The sequence below is a fragment of the Chiloscyllium plagiosum genome, unplaced genomic scaffold, assembly GCF_037043375.1.
Source record: "Chiloscyllium plagiosum isolate Xiang-an unplaced genomic scaffold, Cpla_swu_hap1 HiC_scaffold_47, whole genome shotgun sequence".
In the NCBI taxonomy this organism is placed as follows: Eukaryota; Metazoa; Chordata; class Chondrichthyes; order Orectolobiformes; family Hemiscylliidae; genus Chiloscyllium; species Chiloscyllium plagiosum.
The window spans coordinates 2723935-2747420 of NW_028270185.1; the positions used below are offsets into that span (position 1 = coordinate 2723935).

Consider the following 23486-nt stretch of genomic DNA (forward strand, 5'->3'; position numbering starts at 1 on the left):
TCCAAATGTCCTGACGTAATGCAAGGAACACACAGAATTAAGCATCTAGAGTCTTAAATTATTTAAGTGAAAATCAGGAGTGTGGACATTGCTCAAACTATATCAACTTTTGAATAGTGTTTGAGCCCCTTTCTTGTATCATCAATAGTCACAGGTGAAGTGCTGGAAGACTGGAGGTTAGCTAACATGGTACCACTGTTTAAGAAAGGTGTTAAGGAAAAGCCAGGAACTATTGACTGGTGAGCCTGATGTCGGTGGTGGGCAAGTTGTTGGAGGGAATCCTGAGGGACGGGATTTCCGTGTGTTTGGAAAGACAAGGACTGATTAGGGATAGTCAACATGGCTTTATGCATGGGAAATCATGACTCTCAAACTTGATCGAGTTTTTTGAAGAAGTAACAAAGAGGATTGATGAGGGCAGAGTGGTGGACATGATCTATGTGGACTTCAGTAAGGCATTCGACAAGGGTCCCCATGGCAAACAGGTTAGCAAGGTTAGATCTCCTGGAATAAAGGAGAACTAGCCATTTGGATACAGAACTAGCTCAAAGGCAGAAGACAGAAGATGGTGATGGAGGGTTGTTTTTCAGACTGGAGGCCTGCGACCAGTGGAGTGCCACAAGGATTGGTACTGGGTTCACCCGTTTTTGTCATTTATATAAATGATTTATATACAATGGGATTTTGATCGAATGAGCTGAGGAGTGGCAGATGGATTTAATTTAGATAGATGTGAGGTGCTGCATTTTGGAAAAGCAAATCTTAGCAGGACTTATACACTTAATGGTAAGGTCCTGGGGAGTGTTGCTGAACAAAGAGACCTTGTAGTGCAGGTTCATAGCTCCTTGAAAGTAGAGTCGCAGGTTGATAGGATAGTGAAGAAGGCATTTGGTATGCTTTCCTTTATTGATCAGAGTATTGAGTACAAGAGTTGAGGTCATGTTGTGGCTGTACAGGATGTTGGTTAGGCCACTTCTGAAATTCTGCTTGCAATTCTGGTCGTCTTACTATCGGCAGGATGTTGTGAAACTTGAAACATTCAGAAAAGATTTACAAGGATGTTGCCATGGTTGGAGGATTTGAGCTATATGGAGAGGCTGAATAGGCTGGAGCTATTTTCTCTGGAGTGTCGGAGGTTATGGGATGACCTTTTAGAGGTTTATAAAATCGTAAGGGGCATGGATAGGATAAATAATGAAAGTCTTTTCCCTGGGTTGGGGGAGTCCAGAACTAGAGGGCACAGGTTTAGGGTGGGGGAAAGGATATATAAATGTCCTAAGGGGCAACTTTTTGATGCAAAGGGTGGTGAATGTATGGAATGAGATGCCAGAGGAAGTGGAGGCAGGTACAGTTGCAGCAGTTAAAAGGCATCTGGATGAGAGTATGAGTAGGAAGGGTTTGGAGGAATATGGCCAAGTGCTGGCAGGTGGGACTAGGTTAGGTTAGGATATCTGGTGGGCATAGACAATTTAGACCGAAGGGCCTGTTGATGTACTGTATGTCTTTATGACTCTGACTGTAATTTTACAGGCTTTTACTGAAACACAGAAGAAAAGACTATTCTCATGGAAGCAGCAAGTGTTTAAGCTGCTGAGGTCTTTTCCTAGGAAGGCCTTGCTAGAAATGCCAGGCGTTCGCCAGAGAAGGTGAGTTTTCTGCATCAAAATGACATATGTTTGTGGATTTTGGTGGGGTATACAGTTCATTGTGCTGCAAATCAGAAATTAAAGGTTCACAGTGTGGCTCACAAGATCGGGAACATCTTTGCAAGAGACCCATGGACTGGTTTTCCTTCTAATGGAGGGTCTTCAATTAAAACATCAGATTCTTAAGTTTGCTATTCTAGATGTTAGATTCTTGTAGCCCTGCTTTGCATTTCAACAAATTTACATCTTCCTGATCACTTTGGTTTTCCCTTGTGCGTAAGCACTCTCAGTCTCAGACTGGTACAACTCTCCACTGTGCTACCCCTTGCTGTTCCCACTTGTTCCCTTTTGCAGCTTTCATTCCAGGAATAGAGGAAAAAATAGAGAGTAAATAAGAGAAGTAAATGCAACAGAGCTGCACTGAGGGCTAGTTGGATAGGGAATAAAGGGGAAACTGTTTGAGCTTTCAAAACTGCCAAATGTTAATTTAGAAGGTACAAAGTGCAGACTTTGGGTGTTGTGCAACATGAGAGAAGCTTACAACTTCTTTTTTTTTGGTGAATTTTATTAGTTGTCAGTATGAAAAGAGATAAGCAATTATCACACCATTCGATTGATCCAGCACAGAAACAGACCCTTTGGTCCAACTCATCTGTGCCAACCAGATATCCCAATCTGATCTATTCCCATTTGCCAGTGTTTGGCCCATATTCCTCTAAACACTTCCGATTCATGTACCAATCCAGATGCCTTTTAAATGTTGTAATGTCCTCCACTTCCTCTAGCAGCTGGTTTCATACGTGCACAATTGTGTGAAAAAGTTACCCCTCGACTTTTTAAATCTTTCTCCTCCTTTCACCTTAAGCCTATACCCTGTAGTATTGGACTCCCCTACCATAGGAAAAATACCTTGGCTATTCACCCAATCAATGCCCATCATGATTTTGTAAAACTCTGGAAGGTCACTCCTCAGTCTTTGATTCTTCAGGGATAAAAGCCCCACCCTATTCAGCCTATCCCTATAGCTCAAACCGTCCAGTCCCAGCAACATCCTTGTAAATCTTTTCTGCACCCTCTACAACTTGACATCCCAACTCCTTAACTCAATATTATGACCAATGAAAGCAAGTGTGCTTAACGCTGCCTTCACCACCCTGTCTACCTGTAACTACTTTCAAGGAACTATGCACCTGCACTCCAAGGTCTCTTTGTTTAGCAACACTTACCAGGATTCTGCCATTTACGATACAAATCCTGCCCTGGTTTGCCTTACCAAAATGCAGCTCCTCACATTTATCTAAATTAAATTCCATCTGTCACTCCTTGTCCCATTGAACTCTGAGATAACCTTTTTTCACTGTCCACTGCACCATCTATTTTGCGCTCATACGTGAGTTTTGCAAACTCACAAACCATACTTCCTATATTCGCCTCCAAATCCTTTATCAAAATATGACAAAGCAATGGACCCAGCACTGATCCTAATGGCACGTCACTGGTCACAGGCCTTCAGCTGAAAAGCATCTCTGTGCTACAGAAAGTATTGATATGTATTTGCAATTTGAAATAATCAGGTAAAATAATTGTAAAGTTCTGGGAATTAATTTGCCCCTGGTAACACAGTTTGATCATTGACACTCTAGAAGTGATAGGAATCTCCAGTTCTCTGATCCAGTTGAAGAAATTGTACAATACTGGAGAATAGAAAAATGTTTAAAACTGTGGTTCTGGCACAAACTTTTAATTTGTCATTGTTGACTTCTGTAGTGCTTTTAGTTTAAATTCTTTGCTTTGGTCTTTATTTCTGATCCTGGCAGAATGGCATATTTGAGGCAGTTTCATGGACCATATTTAAGAGCTGAGCACCAGATGCCATCTTGCTGATGCTGAATTTTTCAGAAGATTACTTTAAAATGGGTTACTGTACACTGATTTATTCACCATTAATTTGGCCTGTATACACAATGGGGAAACTAGAGAGGTGTAATGGGAAGTGAGTTTATACCATTTATTCATATGGTTTTTTTTGTAGTAACTTATAAACCTGGCACAGTGAATTTGATTGTAAAACTTTAGTGTGCACAAAGAAGCCAAATAAATTGTGTATTCAACTGCTCGACTAACTTATTTTTTAAAAACCTGGAGAAAATACACCTCTTAAAACCACAATATCGTCACAAATTAAGTCAATGGATGACAGGCTGGTTTGCGTGATGGATTGGGCTGTGTTCATGACTTTCTGTTGTAACTGTGGTCTTTGGAAGAGCAGTTGCCATATCAAGCTGTGATGCATCTAGATAGAATATTTTCTAGGCTGCATCAATAAACCCTCTCTTTAATTAGTAAGCTACCCGTACCCAAAAATCACCATCAACATTATATCCAATTGCTCAACATTCTGTGTCTCTCAACAAACTCCAGTTATCCAATTTCTTCATATTAATCTTGTCTCAATCTCTGCTTCATTCATTGTCTTCACATAGTCCATTCCCAGCACCAATGAAGGAATCTCACTGACAGATCTGAGTGTATATCTATTCCCTTTTCCTCCCTAACAAAAGAATTCAGCCATGTTCAAACATCCCCATCATAATCTATTGATGTCGTTATTCCTCACTCCGTGGGAGTGGTACAGTGGTTAGCACTAATGCCTCATAGCAGCAGGGGCCCTGATTCGATTCCAGCCTTCTAGTTTACACGTTTGAGTGGGTTTCTTCCGGGTGCTCCAGTTTCCTCCCACAGTCCTAAGCTGTGCAAGGATTGGTCAGGGTATATTGTCCATAGTGTCCAGGGATGGTGCAGGCCGGGTGGGTTAGCCTGGTAAATATGGAGTTATGGGGCGAGGATGGGGGTCTGCGTGTAGGTGGGATGCTTTTTGGAGGGTTGGTGTGGACATGGTGGGCTGAATGGCCTCCTTACGCATTATCGGGATTCTACGATTCAGTTCTGTAGTGGATTCTACTGAATATTGGTTTTAAATACTGAACCTGCTGGTACTCAAAGACAATCAAGCTGCATTGGAACACTGCAAAACTATATGTGAATCTGTATCAACTGTCAGACTTCAAATCTGTGCATCCTCATCACACATACACCATTCATTTCTTGATGCTTGCCAAGGTACTGAAGATGGAAGATTTATATAACAACTAGGATAATTGTTGGTCACGAGTAACAAAGGATGTAATAAATGAAGTGATGTTTATCAACATCAGGAGAACTCCTGAGTTTCAATTACTACATTAAACTCACTACCATACAATTTGTTTTAATTAAAATGTACAATGTGAGCCACTTGAAGCAGATTTATCTATGCCAACTTGATATATGTAGAATGACTCCTAACCAGAACAAATCAGTCCATACTGTGTGATGCAGAATGTCAACGTTGTGCCCTGTCTGTGAAATTGTGAAATAGAAGCACAACTTAGGAATACATAATATCCAGTAGGAAGACTCTCCTATGAAATATAGGATTTCTCACACAACATATGTTTAAAGACTCCATTTGTCCATAATACTTTTGTCAAAACACAATCTTTGTAAATGGAAGATACTGTATAAGAAAGAAAAATATTCTTGCATTGGCTATCGCATTTATCAGATGACTGTGCTTCACAGGCAGTAAACTAATAGTCACTTCTGTAATCTAGAAATTTGACACTTATGTGCAGGCAAAATTTCACCAAAAATAATGTTGATTAGTGACATTGGTTGAGGGATAAATATTTGACAGGACTTTAATGAGAGCTTTCCTGCTCTTCATCAGAGTAGTGCTGCGTGATCTTCTCCATCCAGTCAAGGTCTTGGACTTGGCCTGAGTTTATCATCTTGTTCATCAGTATAAGTCGAATAGGTTTAGTTGGACTTTACTGTTGACTCGAGGGGTCACTGCTTCGGAAGTAGGGAAATTATTAGTAATTTATTATTGGTATTTCATGTTCTTTGGTGAATACTGGAATTCATAAATTTCTTTTCCTTTCCAGCTGGGGTTTCAGTCAGTCGAGTTCACTTCCCACAGCCGGCTCTGTGGTTGGCGGACTAGGCAGGCGAGGCCAACGGCCATTCCAGGTGCCTCCACGGGGTCTTTCTGCAAACCGCATGGGTCTGATTGGCACTTCAGCTGCTAGTCTGGGTGGTGTTTCTCCAAGGCATACGCTTAATCCATTGACAAGTCAAGGGAGGCAGGTTAGTAAAGTTCCTATTGAGGAAAATGGCTATGCTACGAGATTGCAACTTAAAATGTTTGTTGGTGGAAATCAGAGATGCTGATCGGCTGTGGATTCCTTCGATGAGTGCAATCTTTTCAAGTGTTAAATATAAATGATATTCAGAATTTAGTGGTCTGCTATCTCTCTAGAGAAAAATGGTGAATGCAGCAGCTGTTGGTAGTATGTGTTGGTATTCTTTATCAACTACCATTCTTTTACCAGCATCTCATTCATAATGCATTCCCTACTCGTCCATTTGCCAGATTTGTCATAAACCATGTGAAATACAATAAAACTTTCCATATGTACATACCAGTGAATTAAGGAAAATCTAATTAAGGAAAATCCTTCTCCTAGTGTTCAATGTCCTGGACGGAAAAAACAAGTATCTATAAAATAAGCACTGCTTTTAAAAAAAAACTAACTTTGAAAGTCCTGTATTGCTGACGAGCTGAGAATGTGAATTTAAGTAATGTGTTCAATGACTTGGTGTCTTCAGCCTTGCTCCTCTTTTTGTTCAGCCATTGTACACCTGCTTTCTGTAACTCTTTGCCCAGTTTCTTCTTTATTTGGCACCTTGCATTTCCACCTGCTTCCTGTCACAATTTTACTCTCCTAATGCAGATGACCCCAAGAAAATGAGGGTTGTTACTGTGGCTTTTCATGCTTTGAGCTGTGTTTATGGATGATGAAAGGTTGTATGAACCTGTAAAGTTATTACCATGAAATTGGATGTTGGTGTCTTCCGTTGTGCCACCTCAGGATGAAATTGTAGGAAGTTTAAAATTAAACAAATTTTTAAAAACTGGGACTTTCATCACGTATCTCTTTTAGAATGAGGATGCGAACATAGCAACATAAAAAATGGGAGCAGGAGTCAGCCATTCGTCCTTTAGCGTGCTCTGACATTCAATATCATCATGACTGATCATCCAACTCAGTACCCTGTTCCTTTTTTTTTCTCCCCATACCCTTTGACGCCTTTAGTCTCAAGAACTGTATCTCCTTCTTGGAAACATTCAGTGTTTTGGCCTCAACTGTTTTTATGGCAGACGTTCCAAAGGCTCACAACTGAATGAAGACATTTCTCCTTATCTCAGTCCTAAATAGCTCACCTTAGACTATGATATTACATTTAGTCCCCTCACCTAAATCATTAATATGTATTGTGAACAGCTGTGGTCCAAGTATTGATCCCAGTAATATCCCATTAGTTGTTGGTCTACCACACTCTAAAGACCTTATTCATTACCTTTCTGCCAACCAGTTCTCTATCCATGTCAGTACACCATTACCCCATCCCATGTGCTTTCATTTTGCATGCTAATTTCTTATGTGAGACTTTAATGAAAGCCTTCTGGAAGTCAAAGTAAACCACATCCACTTGTTCTCCCTTATCAGCTGTGTCAGTTAAATCCTCAAAATTCCAATAGATTGGTTAAGCAAGACTACCCTTTCATGAATCCATGTTAATTATGTCAGATCCTCCCTCTGTTTTCCAAGTGCTGAGCATTTAAATCACGTGTAAGGGCAGAGCAGTGGGTGAAAGTCAAATCCAGTTCTAGCATAACTTCCTGTTGAGGGATGCAGGCATCACTGGCAAGTCCAGAATTTATTGTCCACACCAGTGCACCTGAGCAGCTTTTTTTGCCTCATTTTAAATGATAGTTGAGAGTTTAACCCACATGGCTGTGGACCTGGAGAGAGTATTCAGAAATTGAGGGGTTATTTTAACAAAAGATTCATTAACCCATTCTAGATTTGTTTAGTCAACCAAAAATTTTAAATTTCTTAGCCACCATGTTGATATTTGAACTTGTCTCCAAGTCATTAGTGCATTATTATAACCATACTTGGATACCACATCCTCACTGGCGATCTCTGTGCTCTTAGGTTATGAAAGGAGGCTTTCTGCCCTAATCAGCATTCAGCAAATCCGCCTGGATTTTCTTTCTCTTCTCAGGGTTGAGAGATTTTGGAACACTCTGCCTGAGGAGGCAGGATCATTGAATATTCTACAGTGGAGATAGATTCCTCTACTTGACAAGAATCTAAGGCTATCAGGGACAGATTGAAATGTGGAATTTGAAACATGATCTTACTGAATGGCAGAGCAAGCTCAAGTTGCCTACTTCTGTTCCTAGTTCATGTATTCATAAATGTGGACATTATGGAATGATCCTGTTTCTTCCTTGGCCAATCTGTTTGTCTGCCAAGGCCAACGGCCTCATCTTGCATGAGGAAATTATTACTTGAATGAAGTGACAAAGAGCTGACAGTGCAGGTGGAACTACAATCCAGCAAGTGGCACCATAAGTAAAGAGGGATGAGGCGACAATCACCAAGTTCTTATTAACAGTTTGATTCTCATGATCATTTGTGGATGTTCGAAAATGGGCTTTCTTGATTAGTAATTTCTCTTTTATTAAAATGAGGAAAATAAATCCAGATGTCGTCATCCAGGTACTGCATTATATTTTTTTTTATTCCTGCAGAACCTATGGTTTGCGAACCCAGGTGGCAGTAATAGCATGCCAAGTCAAAGTCGCAGTTCTGTGCAACGGACATACTCACTACCTGTGCATACCTCCCCACAGGCCATCCTGATGTTCCAGCAGCCAGGTTTGTTATGTTTTATCTCTGAGGAGAAAGTGAGGTCTGCAGATGCTGGAGATCAGAGCTGAAAATGTGTTGCTGGAAAAGCGCAGCATGTTTTACCTCTGTCAATTCCACCTTCAGCATGGGAAGTGTCTTTGTGAAAATAATGAGATGCAGTTTGTTTATAAGACAAGTTTTATAAATCTTCCCCCACTGCTTGTTTCTGACTTGACCAGTTGAAGTACAATAGACGATAGGTGCAGGAATAGGCCATTCTGCCCTTCGAGCCAGCACCACCATTCATTATGATCATGGCTGATCCTGTTCCTGCCTTATCCCCATAACCCTTGATTCCACTATCCTTAAGAGCTCTATCCAACTCTTTCTTGAAAGCATCCAGAGACTTGGCCTCCACAGCCTTCTGGGGCAGAGCATTCCATACACACACCACTCTCTGGGTGCAGAAGTTTCTCCTCATCTCAGTTGTAAGTGGCCTACCCCTTATTTTTAAACTGTCCTCTGGTTCGGGATTCACCCATCAGCGGAATCATGCTTCCTGCCTCCAGAGTGTCCAATCCTTTAATAATCTTATACATCTCAATCAGATCCCCTCTCAACCTTCTAAACTCAAGCGTATACAAGCCCAGTCGCTCCAATCTTTCAGCATAAGATAATCCTGCCATTCCGGGAATTGACCTCGTGAACCTACACTGCACTCCCTCAGTAGCCAGAATGTCTTTCCTCAAATTTCGAGACCAAAACTGCGCACAATATTCCAGGTGCGATCTCACCAGGGCCATGTACAGCTCCAGAAGGACCTCTTTGCTTCTGTACTCAATTCCTCTCGTTATGAAGGCCAGCATGCTATTAGCCTGCCTTCACTGCCTGCTGTACCTGCATGCTTGCTTTCATTGACTGATGTACAAGAACACCTAGATCTCGTTGTACTGCCCCTTTACCTAACTTGACTCCATTTAGGTAGTGATCTGCCTTCATGTTCTTGCCACCAAAGTGGATAACCACACATTTATCCACATTAAACTGCATCTGCCATGCATCTGTCCATGTCACCCTATTCTCCTAACATCCTTCTCGCGTTTCACCTTGCCACCCAGCTTTGTGTCATCAGCAAATTTGCTAATATTACTTTTAATACCCTCATCTATATCATTAATGTACATTGTAAAAAGCTGCGGTCCCAGCACCGATCCCTGTGGCACAACACTGGTCCCTGCCTGCCATTCAGAAAGGGAGCCGTTTATCACTATTTTTTGTTTCCTGTCAGCCAACCAATTTTCAATCCATGTCAGTATATTGCCCCTAATACCATGTGCCCTAATTTTGCTCACTAACCTCCTACGTGGGACTTTATCAAAGGCTTTTTGAAAGTTCAGGTATGCTACATCCACTGGATCTCCCTTGTCCATCTTCAGAGTTACATCCTCAAAAAACTCTAGAAGATTAGTCAAGCATGATTTCCCCTTCATAAATCCATGCTGACTCTGACCTATCCTGTTACTGCTATCCAGATGTGTCGTAACTTCGTCCTTTATAATTGACGCCAAAATTTTTCCCACCACTGAGGTCAGACTAACTGGTCTATAATAGTTGCTATTTTGGTTGCTATTTTGATCGATAATTTGGAGGAAACTTGAGGATCCCTAAGAACATTTTTAAACAGACCACTTAGTCATCCTTGGTCAGTTTAAAATGCAGAGAGCTTTCCCATCCTGCCCTCCAGTCTGGCTGTATAGTAAACAAATGTTTTGCACATTGTGGTCTTGAGACACTGAGATCAGAAATTCTCCGATCGGTGCTGAGAAAGTTCACCCTATACAGGAAGATTTACAGGGCTAAAAGAAATGAACTAACGGTGTAGCTCTGTTAAAAATGAGTACAGGCATAATGGGCCAAATGGCCTCCTATGCTGTATTATTTTGTGATTCAAGTTGAACTATTAGAATTAATCTTGAGCCTTAAACTTGATTATGGGGAGAGGGTAGTAAGAGGAGAGAAGCTAATGATGATTCCTGCTCTTAATTAAGGTCCACTTACTCCCATTGTCTGCAGATGTGGGCTTTCTAATGGATGAGAACATGATCAGACTTCTCATTAGTGACCAGTATTATTGAGAGGCTTGCTAATGCTGTTAACATTCTCTCTCACAGGGCAAAGTATGGTTCTTACTTTGAGTGTGCTGGGCGGTCTGGAATCAAATGATCTTCCCACCCCCACTCCAAACCTCAATCAGTCACTTAAAGGTCTCATACCAATTGTAGGGGAGTCTATATGCTACATAAGGAGGCCACCCAGTAAAGGTGGGTTTTGGAAGCCCTAAAGGCAAAGCAGGTTGTTTTCCAGCTGCTGGGCATGTGGCCATTATATTCAGCTCAACAAATGAATATTCAAGTGCTGAGAATGCCTGTGGCAGCAGATGTTATTGTCTCCAAGCATCTTTCTCCAAAAGAGGAGAAATTGTGGAACGCAGAAGAAACCCTGCAGAGAAAGAAGTGGCATTCTGTTGCATGGCCAAATTGAAATTTTACTGAAGATTTGTGATGTTTTTACAGAATGCCAAGTGCCAGTAACAGAACCTGAGATTAATACCAGACTAGAATCTCTGTGTCTCAGTATGACCGAGCACGCCTTAGGAGGTAAGTGAAGGGTTTCAGTGGAATTCAAGTCCTAGCTATACTTGTCTTTTTGTGGGTTATGTGGAATATTCCTTGTTTCAGTCCTAATCAGTATAGTTTCTTAAAATTATTAATGTACAGGAGGCTGTAGTGCCTGCCATTTCCTGTGCTCACCCTGAAATGGAGCATTTAATCAATTATTATTCCAGTTTCCTCTCCCTCACAGTCCATCACCAACTTCTTCCTTCCTTTCCTTGACTTTTCTGCCTCCTTTTCCAGGCAAATGCTATCCCCAAATATGCACGATATACACTGGCTCAACTAGAATTCTTTGCATTTGGTTTCCTGTTAACACTCCCAGTTTCTACAGTGTTTCTGACAAGTTCCTTTTGTCCTCAAGGATTTCTGCCCTCTCACTGTGCTTGGTTAGGTGTTTAACTGGGTCCACCCCATTTTCCAGTACCTGCTTTCATATCATCAGTTCCCACAATAGTTCCCTTTGTTCTTTCCTTCCATCCTGCCAACCTCCATATTCCATAGATCTTCCTTTCCAGTTTGGATTGCATTCTACCTGATGATATCAATTGCATCTCCTCTTGTCCCCTCTGCCGACTCCTGTGTAATGTCAGCACCAAACACATTTCCTGTCTTCCCCTTTCAGCATTCTGAAGTGGCCTATCCCTCTGTGACACCATGCTTCATTCCTCCATTTACTCCGACACACTCACCTTGTCATCTTTCTATTCAACCACATGCCATCCAAGGCCTCAAACACATTTTCCAGGTGAAACAATAACGTATGTGTACTTTGAGTTTATACTATACACACAGTGCATTTGCTGTGTAGTGGAGAGACCAAATGTAGATTTCTCCTGTTTCGGTGTAAACCTGAGCTTCGATCTTGTGCCTTTTCAATTCTTATCTTTGCCCTCATGCTGACCTTTCCATCCCCCATCTCCTGCAGTTTACCAGTGAAGCTTAGAAGCACTTTATCTTGCAATTGGATGCTTTACTAAATTCCTGACTCAACATCAACAATTCAGACCATGACTATGACTTCTGCCATCCCCTCTTCCCCTACTACCAAAAGAAACATTGTTTTTGCAGTTTTTTGCTCTAATTTTGTTTTCCTCTTGCTGTTGCTTTTAGATGACAGCTCTTCATCTGCCAATCACACCTCTTCTAGAATTGTATTTCTTTTTCCCTCTCTTTTGGTCATGCACCATCAATCCTTTTTTCCCTTTTTAAAATTCACTTGTGGCATGTGGGCATCGTTGACTAGCCAGCTTTTATTGCCTGTCCCTAGCTACCCTTGAACGGAGTAGCTTGCTGGACCATTTCGAAGGACAGTTGAGATTTGACCATCTTGCTGAGGTTATAGAGTCACATGTGGGCCAGACCAAGTGAAGAGGCAGATTTCCTTCCCTGAAGGACATTTGTGAGCCAGATGGGTTATTCCACCAATAACTAATTGCTTCATGGTCATCCATAGATTCTTAATTCCAGATTATTTTTAATTGAACCCAGGTTCCCAGAACATTTGCTGAGTTCCTGGTTAAAGAGTCTATCAATAATACTACTAGGCCATTGACTCCCCATTTCCATTTCATCCATTTTCATTTAATCTTTCCCTTCTCCCAACCCAGCACACCCATACTTTTTTGTACTTTTCTTCACCCTTTTCCATTTCATTTGATTAAAATGTATTAAATTTCTACCTCCTTTCAATTCTGATAAAACTTATCAACCTGAAACATTATCTCTGTCTCAACACAATACAGCCAAGAAATTGCAGCATTTTCAGTTCTTATCTATCCAAAACCATAAGACATAGGAGCAGAAATTAGGCCATTCAGCCCATGGAGTCTGTTCCGCTATTCAATCATGGCTGATAAGTTTCTCAACCCCATTCTTCCACTTTTCCCCCCATAACCCTTGATCCCCTTTGCAATCAAGAACCTATCTGTCTCCATCTTAAATATACTTCATGACCTGACCTCCCCAGCGTTCTGGGTCAGTGAATTCCATAGCTTCACCACTCTCTGGCTGAGGAAGTTTCTCCTTGCCTCTGTTCTAAAAGGTCTTCCGTTTGCTCTAAGGCTGTGTCCTCTGATCCTCTTCTCTTACCAATGGAAACATCTCCTCAAAGTCCACTGTGTCCAGGTATTCTGTAAGTTTCAATTAGATTCTCCCCTCGTTCTTCTAAACTCCATAGAGTATAGATCCAGAATTCTCAAATGTTCCTTATATATGGTAAGCTGTTCATTCCTGGAACCATTTTCGTGAATCTCCTCTGAACACGCTCCAGGGCCTGCGCATCCCTTCTGCGGTATGGGGGCCCAAGACTGCGAACAATACTCCAAATGTGACCTGACCAGAGCCTTATAGAGCCTCAGAAGTACATCCCTGCTTTTATGTTTAAGTCCTATCAGTGTTTGGCTCTAGAACTGGTGCACAGTCAGTCAGGAACCAAATATAAATAATATATTTGTAATGGTTGCTGTGCTATTGAGATCCAGTAATTTGTACCACAGCAGCAGTGAATGTGGTAAGTCAAGTACCACTGGAGAACTAAGACTGCTACTGCAACTATAGTCCTCCTTTCCCCAGTAAAGGGTCACTGTTCTTTATTAAACTTTTTCACATTCTCTTTGTCTTGATGTTAGAAATATGATTTTACCTTAGTTATACAACATTAAACCGATTAATGTTTCTCATGGTTGATTTATGAAACTTTATTATGAATGTTAAATTGCACAATACTTGCATGCTTTGTTCAGTCATAATTCAAGCTGTCGCAGTTGTAAGTTAAGACTTTTCTTAGAATTTTAGTAAAGAGCTAGACATCAAGATTGAAAAGGGTGGTATTGTTCACTAACCTGGAAGTGCATGGGTAAAATGTTATAAGGTGGAGGACAGACCAAGTAACACAAATTTCATTAGAGGAGTCTTATTATGGGAAGTGATGCATTGAGCCTGGATTTCAACATATCGGGAAAGCAAACTATTAAATGTGCTAGTTGTGTATTTGATGTGTAGCAGAAAGAGTGAAAATCTGAAGAGGAGATTATGGCAATACCCTTGGCTGATGCTTCATTAAAACGATTTTATTTTTTATTTTGACAGATGGAGTGGACAAGACATCAACTATTTAGTACGCTGTACTTAGCTTGTGAACACTTAATGAGAGACTGACATTACACAGCAGCTGCAGGAAATGCCACTGAAGTTTGAGGGTCACTACACCTTAAAATGTATATCTTCGCTGATCTTTATTTAACCTTCGGGAAAATAGACCGATTACCAAACTACTTCCGGTCCATTTTCCAGTATATTTTTGTTTTAAAGTGTTTTGTTTTTTCAGTACCCAACTGGTAAAAGGTTCTGAACCGGTACAAATAAATCATATAGTTCAAATTTTAATTTAAATAAAACTGGGAATTACAATGAAATTAGTGATTGACAGTGTAAGGTGGTGAGCAGTGCTCATGACAGGAAGAACGGAGACGGGAACTCTTGGTTGATATTACAATTGTCTTAACAGAAACTTGTACATGCTGTGCTGTCATGTAGGTCTGGTACCCAGTGTTGACAGTACTAGGCAGTCGTACAGGTCTGGCTTTTGCATCTGTCTATCACTAATTTAACCTAAAGCCTCTGGTCAACTGTCAGTGATGCATACAACTTAACCATTAAAGTTTTAGAATATGTAAAAGAGGTATTCTGTTCTGAAGCCCACATTACTTTTAAAAACAAAAATCATTATCCAGTGTGCTCTAGCTGCCTTCAGTTAAGCGGCTGCAAGGAGGATTAATCACTGTGGTGAATAAAATGAGGAAACAATTGACCTTTTTTATCTGATGTTATAGTGTTGCTAATATTCATCTGCATATTTGTGCTTGTATTGATAGCAGAAATAGATCTGTGAACAGCTACTGCATAGCGCAGTTTTGATTGAATTCTCTCCCTTGTCGCTTTGTTCTCCCTTCATGGTTGATATAGTTTGGTTTCATAAATATTGATGTATTGTAGGAGGCATTTCACAATGAAGTTCCCCTACTCCCACCCTTTTTTCAAACTTATCAGGGTTCTTGAAGGAGTCTTGATGCCTTTCACTTAGGCTGTGGGTAATTTCTTTTTTGTTTGTTTTGGAATTTCATGGATATCAACTCTATTTTGGTAATTTGGAGCAATGTGATCACACTGACTTCCAGAACACTGACAATGGGTTGAAGTGTTTGAGGTGGCAGGAGGAGTTCAAAATGGCAGTTGGCTCTTCCAGTGGGATTACTCCTCTTGTATGGATTTAGAGAAACTTCAAAGAAATAAAAGACCTTAAAGTTTTGTTGAAGCAACACCTGTGAGCAAACAGACTGTCTAAAATACCCTCTAGGAGCTGGCATTTCCAATGCTTAGCCTGCTTAAACTAAGGGAATGTCTTTGATATTGGATCCTGTCTATTAAAAATTAGGATCTGATTTCCCTGACCCCTGAAAAATAAAATGGAAATTGGCCCTTCCCTCAACCTCTTCCACTATAATGTCCACCTTCATCACTGTGAGCTTATGAACCCAGAGTAGAACATAGCGAAAAAAAAAGTTTAGTCTTGTACCAGAACAGTTGAGAATCTTGCTGCAGAAATTCTGGGATTAAACCTGTAACTCACCCATTTCAGCAAGTTCTGCTCAGTGTCTTCGGATGGAATTCAGGGTCTGTCCTGATGCTTTACGTCTAACATGAATTTTGCCAAATTGGCAAAATCTAGACCAACAAATGAGTTGGTGGGAGGGGCAGGGGAGAAGAGTTTATGAATCTAGTTTTGCTGCAGGGCACTCCAGTTTTATTCCTGATCAGTGACATGGCAGGAATTTAACACCAAATAAATCTGAGAGATCAGACATTCTCACTAAGACTTTGTACTGATAATTCTGTTTTTTTGGTTGTTCGTGCTGCCCATGAACAGAAATCTTTTGTAGCCAAATGGTGAGACACTGATGTTTGACTTTTTCAAGCATGTTTGCATTTCATGTTGCTTTCATTTGACAGGGAATATGTAAACTTATAAATGCAGGCAAATTGCGCAAAGAACAATCTCCTGCCTCCAATTGGAGACACGTGTTTGGGGGTGGAAAAGAAACAGTCTCTTTCTTCATTCGTCCAAATGCAATATTGACAGCAAAAAACTCTTTTTCTGCATTTTTGTAATGTGGTGTGTTCAGAACACAATATTTCTTCTTGTAATGATGCAAGAAAGGTAACCTTATTTTTTTGAAAAACTTAACAAAAGAAGCGAGAAGTTAGGGAGATGTGTATTTGTGTAACCCTCCCTGATCGCTTACAGTTGCATTTAAAGAGAATTCATAGGTCATAATTTTCTAGCATGAGGCACCGAATGGGAGGGGGGAGGGGATGTGTATGTTCAAAGAAGGAAGGTTTCATGTATATAGTAAATGTATGTATGGAAAAGTGAGATTAATTCTCAAAAGGGTATCAGTTATATAAGGGTCTGTTTATATGAATCACATTTTGTTTTTGGAGTCTTGTGGCTTCAGCAAAGAAGTTTTATGTGTTTACATTTTAGGAGGGGGACATGCACAACACATGCATGACTTTAAATGACTTTGGATATCATAATGATCCTGTCGCACTGACCAATAGACATGTTCTCAACTTGCCTCAGTGCTGTTCCAGCTGCCATCGTCTTGAAGAGGCGAGTACAGGGGTAGGAAAACCAGTGCCCACTCCCAGAGCAGACTCTAAAAGAACAAAGAATTTGATTGTCCCATGCAAGGAATCACCTGTACTCATAAATTCACTTCCTTTTTGCACAATTTTTTTGTCCATTTCTCAGTACAGATGCTGAATGGCTGCCCTAATTAAAGCAGGGGTATAAGGCAGTTGATCATCCTGTTCATGAAAAGAATGGAAGTGAACCTTTCCTAGTCACCTAATTCCCTATTCTGAGAACATGAAAACCCAAATTCTAGTGGCAAGATAGAAGAAGATAGAGGCAAGTACCTGAGAAGTACTTTCCACAGGATCCAACTGGAAAATAATTTGTACAGCATGTTATTATACACAGAATTAGAAATCCCTGTTGAGATTTGTGCCCATGATTTTTGCAACTTCTGCATGAAATTTACTTTTACAACTCCTACCTTGCAGCTGCAGGAAAGATATTCTTTTTTTAAAAAGATTTATACAAAAGCCATGGGTACGTTCTAAAACTGGGTGCCTTGTATGCCAAGTTGGCTGATTGGCCTAACTGCTCGCATTTAAATCTGTGTGAGATTTATCCAGGCTCTGAAGGGAAGTTAAAATGAGGGTGGTCTTTTCTTTCCATTCCAAAATACATGATACAGTTTCCTGCTCCTTATGTGCCTTCAGAATGCAAGGGTTAATATTCCTAACTCCTTTATCATTTTTGCTTTTGAAGTACAGCAACCTGTCCCTTATAGTTTATAGTTTTAAAATTCATAAAATGATGTCCCTGGATGTGTTTTGCATCACTTGTTTGAACACTGCTGCAGAACATGGTTCATTATTGCACTTTTCTCAATGTGCTGGCCATTTCTGTTGCTGAGCTGTGGGGAGACTGACTTTGTTTTTGCTTGCAAGGGTTCCCTGGCCCTTTCAGAGGCTACAGTTTCATATACTGTCTCTAAAAACAGTTTATGGCTGCAGCTAAGCACTGAAATTGCCATCTGTTTATGTTGCTTGGTGTCATGGGTGCTAAATTGTCTGTGGAAAACCAAGACTTGTCACCATCTACACTTTTTTTTAAAAAAACAATCTGATAAATTTAAGTCGGGCTTGAATATTCAACTTCCATCAACCTTTACAAAGTTGGGTGCAAAGTGTGGTGATGAGAGACCAATATGGAGTCTCCAGAATATGGTTATTTTCCAAACTCTGTGTAGAGATGATAGATAAATTGTTATGCCATCTAGGTAGGAGGCACTGTTATATAGTAAACTTTTTTATAATCTCTTCCCTTTTAAAGCTGTTTGCTTCTCAATTAGCTGGAATGTGCACCCCTGCCTCAGCCCCAGATTGTACTTGTGCAAATGCAGTGAAGCAGTCTAATACTTGGCCCTTTTGAGTTGTCATTTTTTAAATATTTTCTAAGCCCCAACCCAATTCTGTCCCTCTTCCTATTCAACTGAACTCTGAAACCATTTGGAGCCCTGCCACTAATGCATGGTGAGATTGCAAAGTTCACTCCCTAAAGGATATTTCTGTAGTGTTGGTAAAAGGCTGACTTATGACTAAGTGGAGAACAATGTCACGAGCTACATTATCCATCATTTTTTGCTAAAATTAAATGACATAAAAATGTAGATATGTCCCAAAAGTCATTGTGTAAGTTCTTATGAATCTTCTGTTAAATATACATTTAGTCTATTAGAGTTAATGGATTTTCAGACTATTGATTGGTATCAATGTTGCAAGTGCTGCAGGGACTTAAGTCCAGATGAGTTGAATGTTTAAATATTTTTCCCCTTCCTGGAGAAGTCTTTTTTTCGCAGCAGCCCAGGTAGTGAGGGGAAGGGAAAGGGGAACTTTGTATGTAGTGCATGTAGCTGGAATGTCAGAAGACATGCTAGTAAGTAACTCACCCTGTCCTTTCTTTTCACTCCACCCCAGCCATGAAAGACTGCAGAATGCATAAACGTTCTGCATCGCTGTTCCATTAGAATTTTTTAAAAGCAAAACATTTACTAGTTTTAAACATTGGGGCCTAATGAACAATTGATTACTTTCCTGAGAACAATTCCTGTTTTAAAATAATTTTGAATCATTTCTGTTATTCACAGTACAATTTCAACTTGATTTAAATTAAAAATGCAGATCGTAACTCATAAGTATGCCTTTCACAGCAGTCTGGTAAATCTCACACTGAGCATCTTCTGAATGCAGTTCTGCAGAAGTTTCAATTTGCTGTGTCTTTTTGTATTCAGCCAGTGCAACAAGGCAGTCGTTTAATGTCAAGCCATTTAAGGAATCTTCCCTTGTCCTTTCCTTTAGACCAAGTAAAACGAGATTAGGGTTTTATAAATATCCCACTTTACCACCCTTGAGTGTATTGGTCTGTTTAAGAGATTTCTTTTTTGGTATCAACAGTTGTACAGCTGCCCAGGGCATTGCCATAGCAACAATTTCCTGTTTTAGAATAACACTTGAAATTAGAGGCTTGAACTGGGTATAGAGGGGCAGGCTCCCCTGTAAGGCTCAACCCAGTTCCTATTCAGACATCTGCCCACTGTATGATGCAGCCTTGTGTATTTTGTGAGTGTTGAGTGTTTATGTGAGGTATGTATTGCACCACCATCTGGGTAAATTGACAAAAGAAATGAACGGCCACTTCAATCTGTTTCCATTCCAGACCTTGAGTGGATAATTTATGGCAGCAATTACACTATTTAACTGACCCATTAATAGGTAATATTCATTTATAAAAATGCAGACTGACTCAGAGCATGTAAAATAAAACTTGTTACAGGCCCTGATGCGAGACTGTGTCTCGTCTACTTTTTTTTCAAATCTAGGAACTAGATAAAGTTCATCTCTATGCAGGGTTTGTCCCACAATTACAAAGGTTTTATTTGACTTAATTCATGGTTTTCTGAGTTCTTCTACCCAGCTTGTTTTCACCATGCATTTATGTATTGAAGATGTGTCTGCATGAGAGAGCTGCACAGCATGTAGGTTTTGTGCAATTGAATCTGATTTTTAAAACCAATTCATGAAACAATAGTTGAAAACTCACTGAGGGACAGTCAATGGCATTAAGCATTTTAAGGCTTCAGGCTTCACCATTGATTTGGCTTTGAAATGTGAAGTTGAATTTGAAGCTTTTCTATTCATGGTTATCTGTAAAGCTTAGGGGAAAGAAGGACAAGTCCCTTGAATTGACTAATTTGATAAGTGAGTTCAATTTGGAATCCTGAGCTCCACATGACACTAATTTGGGCTGAACTAGAAGGGGGAGTTGGTTGTGGAAAGAGTGTACTATCTGCTCTGGAACCCTATATGGGATTACCCAACCAGAATTCTTCAAATTGAAGAAAGCCCTGGCTCTGTGTTCCTTTTGTGTAACAAGGTTATGATGATCCATGCCTCTGAAGTAAAGTGTAATATAGGATGGTTTGTTAATACAGACATGAACTGTAAGGAACTAACTAAGGTCTGGAATGGATCAAACTGGAATGGGATCTAAACCAAAGTCATTTAAAGCATTGTGTTTGAAGGTTCGCTTCCCCCCCCACCCCTCTTGTACAAGCTACGATACATGTTTAAAACACAAGTTAAGTTACCCTTTTCTATTATACAGTTATTATTTTTAAAAGCCTTTGCAGCAGGTTTGCTTCCTCGTGTAAAAGGGAAGTTGTACTTTCCAAGACCGAATTAGAGAGGGCTTTGGGTGGGAGGGGCTGGGTGGGTGGGGGGGTTGAAGTATGAGAGAATAGAGGAATGTTAAAGCAGTGTTGAAATGTTTCAAGTCTGTAGCAGCTGAGTTTGTGCTGCTGGACAAGGGTTGGGGAGGGGGGAGAGAATTTTAATAGCCAAACTTTGGAATATGCCTGTTCCTTAAATATTTTGCTTTTCAAGGCCAGAACGGACTCATTCCTGGTTTCTAAAGTTTCACTTCACATTCTTTTGGCACCTTGACAATTAAACATGCTTGAACATATCCATTTCTGGGAGCACACTAACTGTGGGGCCCTTCACTTCTGTTGCACACAACTTTACATCCTGGTTAATGGATCAAAGGTTGTTTAGTTTTGGCATAGCCATTAATGTATTTCTCAGACCAGGAATCCTGGTGTCGTTTGGACAGATGCAGTCCTGAATAAAATTTTGTTTATGTTGAGCAGTCATATTATTTGCAAAGCATCAGAAAGTTCCTTTTGGTAACTCTGTTTCAGAATGTCCCAGGTTTGATACCTGGGCTAGGCTGATCTCCATGGGGTAGCAGTTCCTCAGGAGGAAATGAAGTCCAACTGTTTTCCTTTTTTTTTTAGAGTAAGCTATTCCCCTAATCCTGGAGACTACACGTGGATGTTTAGGTGAGAACGGAAATGCCATTGGCTTGTGCTAGTCACCTCATTCAACTGATGTATTGACATTGCTACGTCAGTTTTTTGATGGCGCAGACAGATTGCTTTAATTGATTCACCTGGAAGAGAAAAGGAGGAAGTTGACCCCAGAACTGATGCAGTGTCACATCCTGAATGAACTACTTTTGTGTAGCTGCACTCTGGGAGAAATTGAATTTGGACACCAAAGCCCCTCTTGTCCAGTGAGATTCATTTATATTCTTCACATCTATTCACTCATGAAAAGTACTCAGTGATCTTGTGATTAAAACTCCGCAGTAACAAAATAAGATTTCTTCTTTCACCTCCCCCACCCCCCAAAATTCTCCTGAATCTATAATTTGACCCAATCATTAGTCAGTTTACTAAACTTCAATTGAGGAAATCTACCCCAGAGTGAAGTTTCTAAAGGAACCAGGAATCTCTGCTCTGGTGCAAAGTTAGGTCATCACTTTGTGTTCTGTCTGATGCCAGGAAAATAATTTTCTTACTAAACAATAAATATCCAAAAGTGCTTAAAAGTTGTTTTTTTTTAAACCCGTCTCCCCAAATGAATGGTACTGTTATATGTTCCTAAAAATTGTTGTTTTAATATACAATGCACAGAAGTGGGGTCAGCCATCTTTGATCTCAAGTTGAATTTCAGGTGATTATTGGTTTCTGATCCACTGGAAATGTACCCTTCGCAATGCACCCTCCTTCCTGCATTACTTCTGTTTCTTCTCCTTTTGAAGCCGCAATGGTTCGAGAGAGTGCTATGGATCTTGATGCAGTGGACAGGGAAAGAGTGGATGCAATACATCAGAGAATCAAAAAACCATTCAGCAGTTTATTGAACATAGTGTTTTTATATAAAAATGAAAGCTACAAGGGAGGTATTAAAGACACTGGATGATTCACAAGTTAAAACCTGTAACATTTAACTTGTGTATTAAAATTATTTAATTGTTATTGAATGGGAATGGGTGCTAAGTTCTGATATGCAATGGATGGCGGAGATACTGAATGGCCTAATTTCTGCTCCTATGTCTTATGGTCTTATACTAATACATTGGAATGTTGACATGTATGACTATTAAGGCAAAGATGGGAAACTGGTCCTTTGGGGTCACTTTAAAAATTGCAGAAGTATTCAAGAAAGTTGAGTTTGAAATGATATGGTGATCTCTTGTGGAGATATACGTGCTGGAGATGGGACTCTCAAAAGGAGGAAGGCGTAAAAGTCAATGGCTAGAGACTTAAATGCAAACCAGTTGGAAAAAGCTGGATGACCGAAAGGGGAGATACAGGAGAGCAATTGACCAGCGTTGAGTTTAAAAAAGAAAACGTCTAAAATAAGATTGGATGGGAGATAAAGTGAAACTGCACGCATCATGGTGAGTGGCTGAATGGAGGAGCTAAAGCCCCCCATAAGTGTTTCTTTAAGATCAGTTAACTGGTTCTGTCTTTATAATCCAGGGTAAAGTCTCTAACTTTGTTTTTGTATCCTTCCTGCAATTGTACCTTGTACAATTAGAGATGCTGAACCCATGGGACTGTTTAGGAATCTTTAAGCTTGTTTTGCAGTGGCCTTCCATCAGCGTGTTTAATTTCCATTCCAAATCTATCCCTTGGTGCCAAATGCTTACCTACGTTATTACATCCAAATTAAATTCATAATGTCGGTAACACTTTCTTGTTTGTGCTGGGAGTGTTAAAACATCTCAGCAGCTATCTCAAATAGGTATGAATGTGATCCTTTCAGCAGTAAACATTCTGAAAGCTGTTGTCTGCACCTCCTGGCAACACATCACCAAATCCATTGAATGCTCCATGTAGCACAGATTTTCCACCTGATCCTTGCTTCAACTTGATATGGAAATTACTTCCCTGTCTGATCCCAGTTTATGTCCTACTTTTGCTTATCCCATAACTGAAAACACCTTGGTGTGCCATACTGATCCAATACCATACACCTCCCCCACCTCTCCTGGGTTAGTGATCTAATCTGGGCTGCCAGTGTAGATACCAAACTTCAAAGTTTGGGCGAAGATTTGTAGCTCAGGTGTTCGTTGTGATTGTGTTCGCCGAGCTGGGAATTTGTGTTGCAGACGTTTCGTCCCCTGTCTAGGTGACATCCTCAGTGCTTGGGAGCCTCCTGTGAAGCACTTCTGTGATGTTTCCTCTGGCATTTATAGTGGTTTATACCTGCCGCTTCCGGTTGTCAGTTCCAGCTGTCCGCTGCAATGGCCGGTATATTGGGTCCAGGTTGATGTGCTTGTTGATTGAATCTGTGGAGGAGTGCCATGCCTCTAGGAA

At 40.4% G+C, this 23486-nt stretch overlaps 1 protein-coding gene across 3 annotated transcripts in view; it reads left to right on the top strand.

Moving 5' to 3' along the window:
• samd4b (sterile alpha motif domain containing 4B) overlaps nt 1-20404 on the top strand; it is an 89714-nt gene extending 69310 nt beyond the window's left edge. For all 3 annotated transcript variants that reach the window (XM_043680711.2, XM_087984045.1, XM_043680712.2), the window contains 5 exons: nt 1531-1646; nt 5633-5834; nt 8353-8479; nt 11026-11109; nt 14215-20404. In XM_043680711.2, the coding sequence (XP_043536646.1) occupies nt 1531-1646; nt 5633-5834; nt 8353-8479; nt 11026-11109; nt 14215-14243 (558 nt within the window). In that variant the 3' untranslated portion in view covers nt 14244-20404. The remainder of the gene's footprint in view (nt 1-1530; nt 1647-5632; nt 5835-8352; nt 8480-11025; nt 11110-14214) is intronic.
• The last annotated feature ends 3082 nt before the right edge of the window (nt 20405-23486 follow it).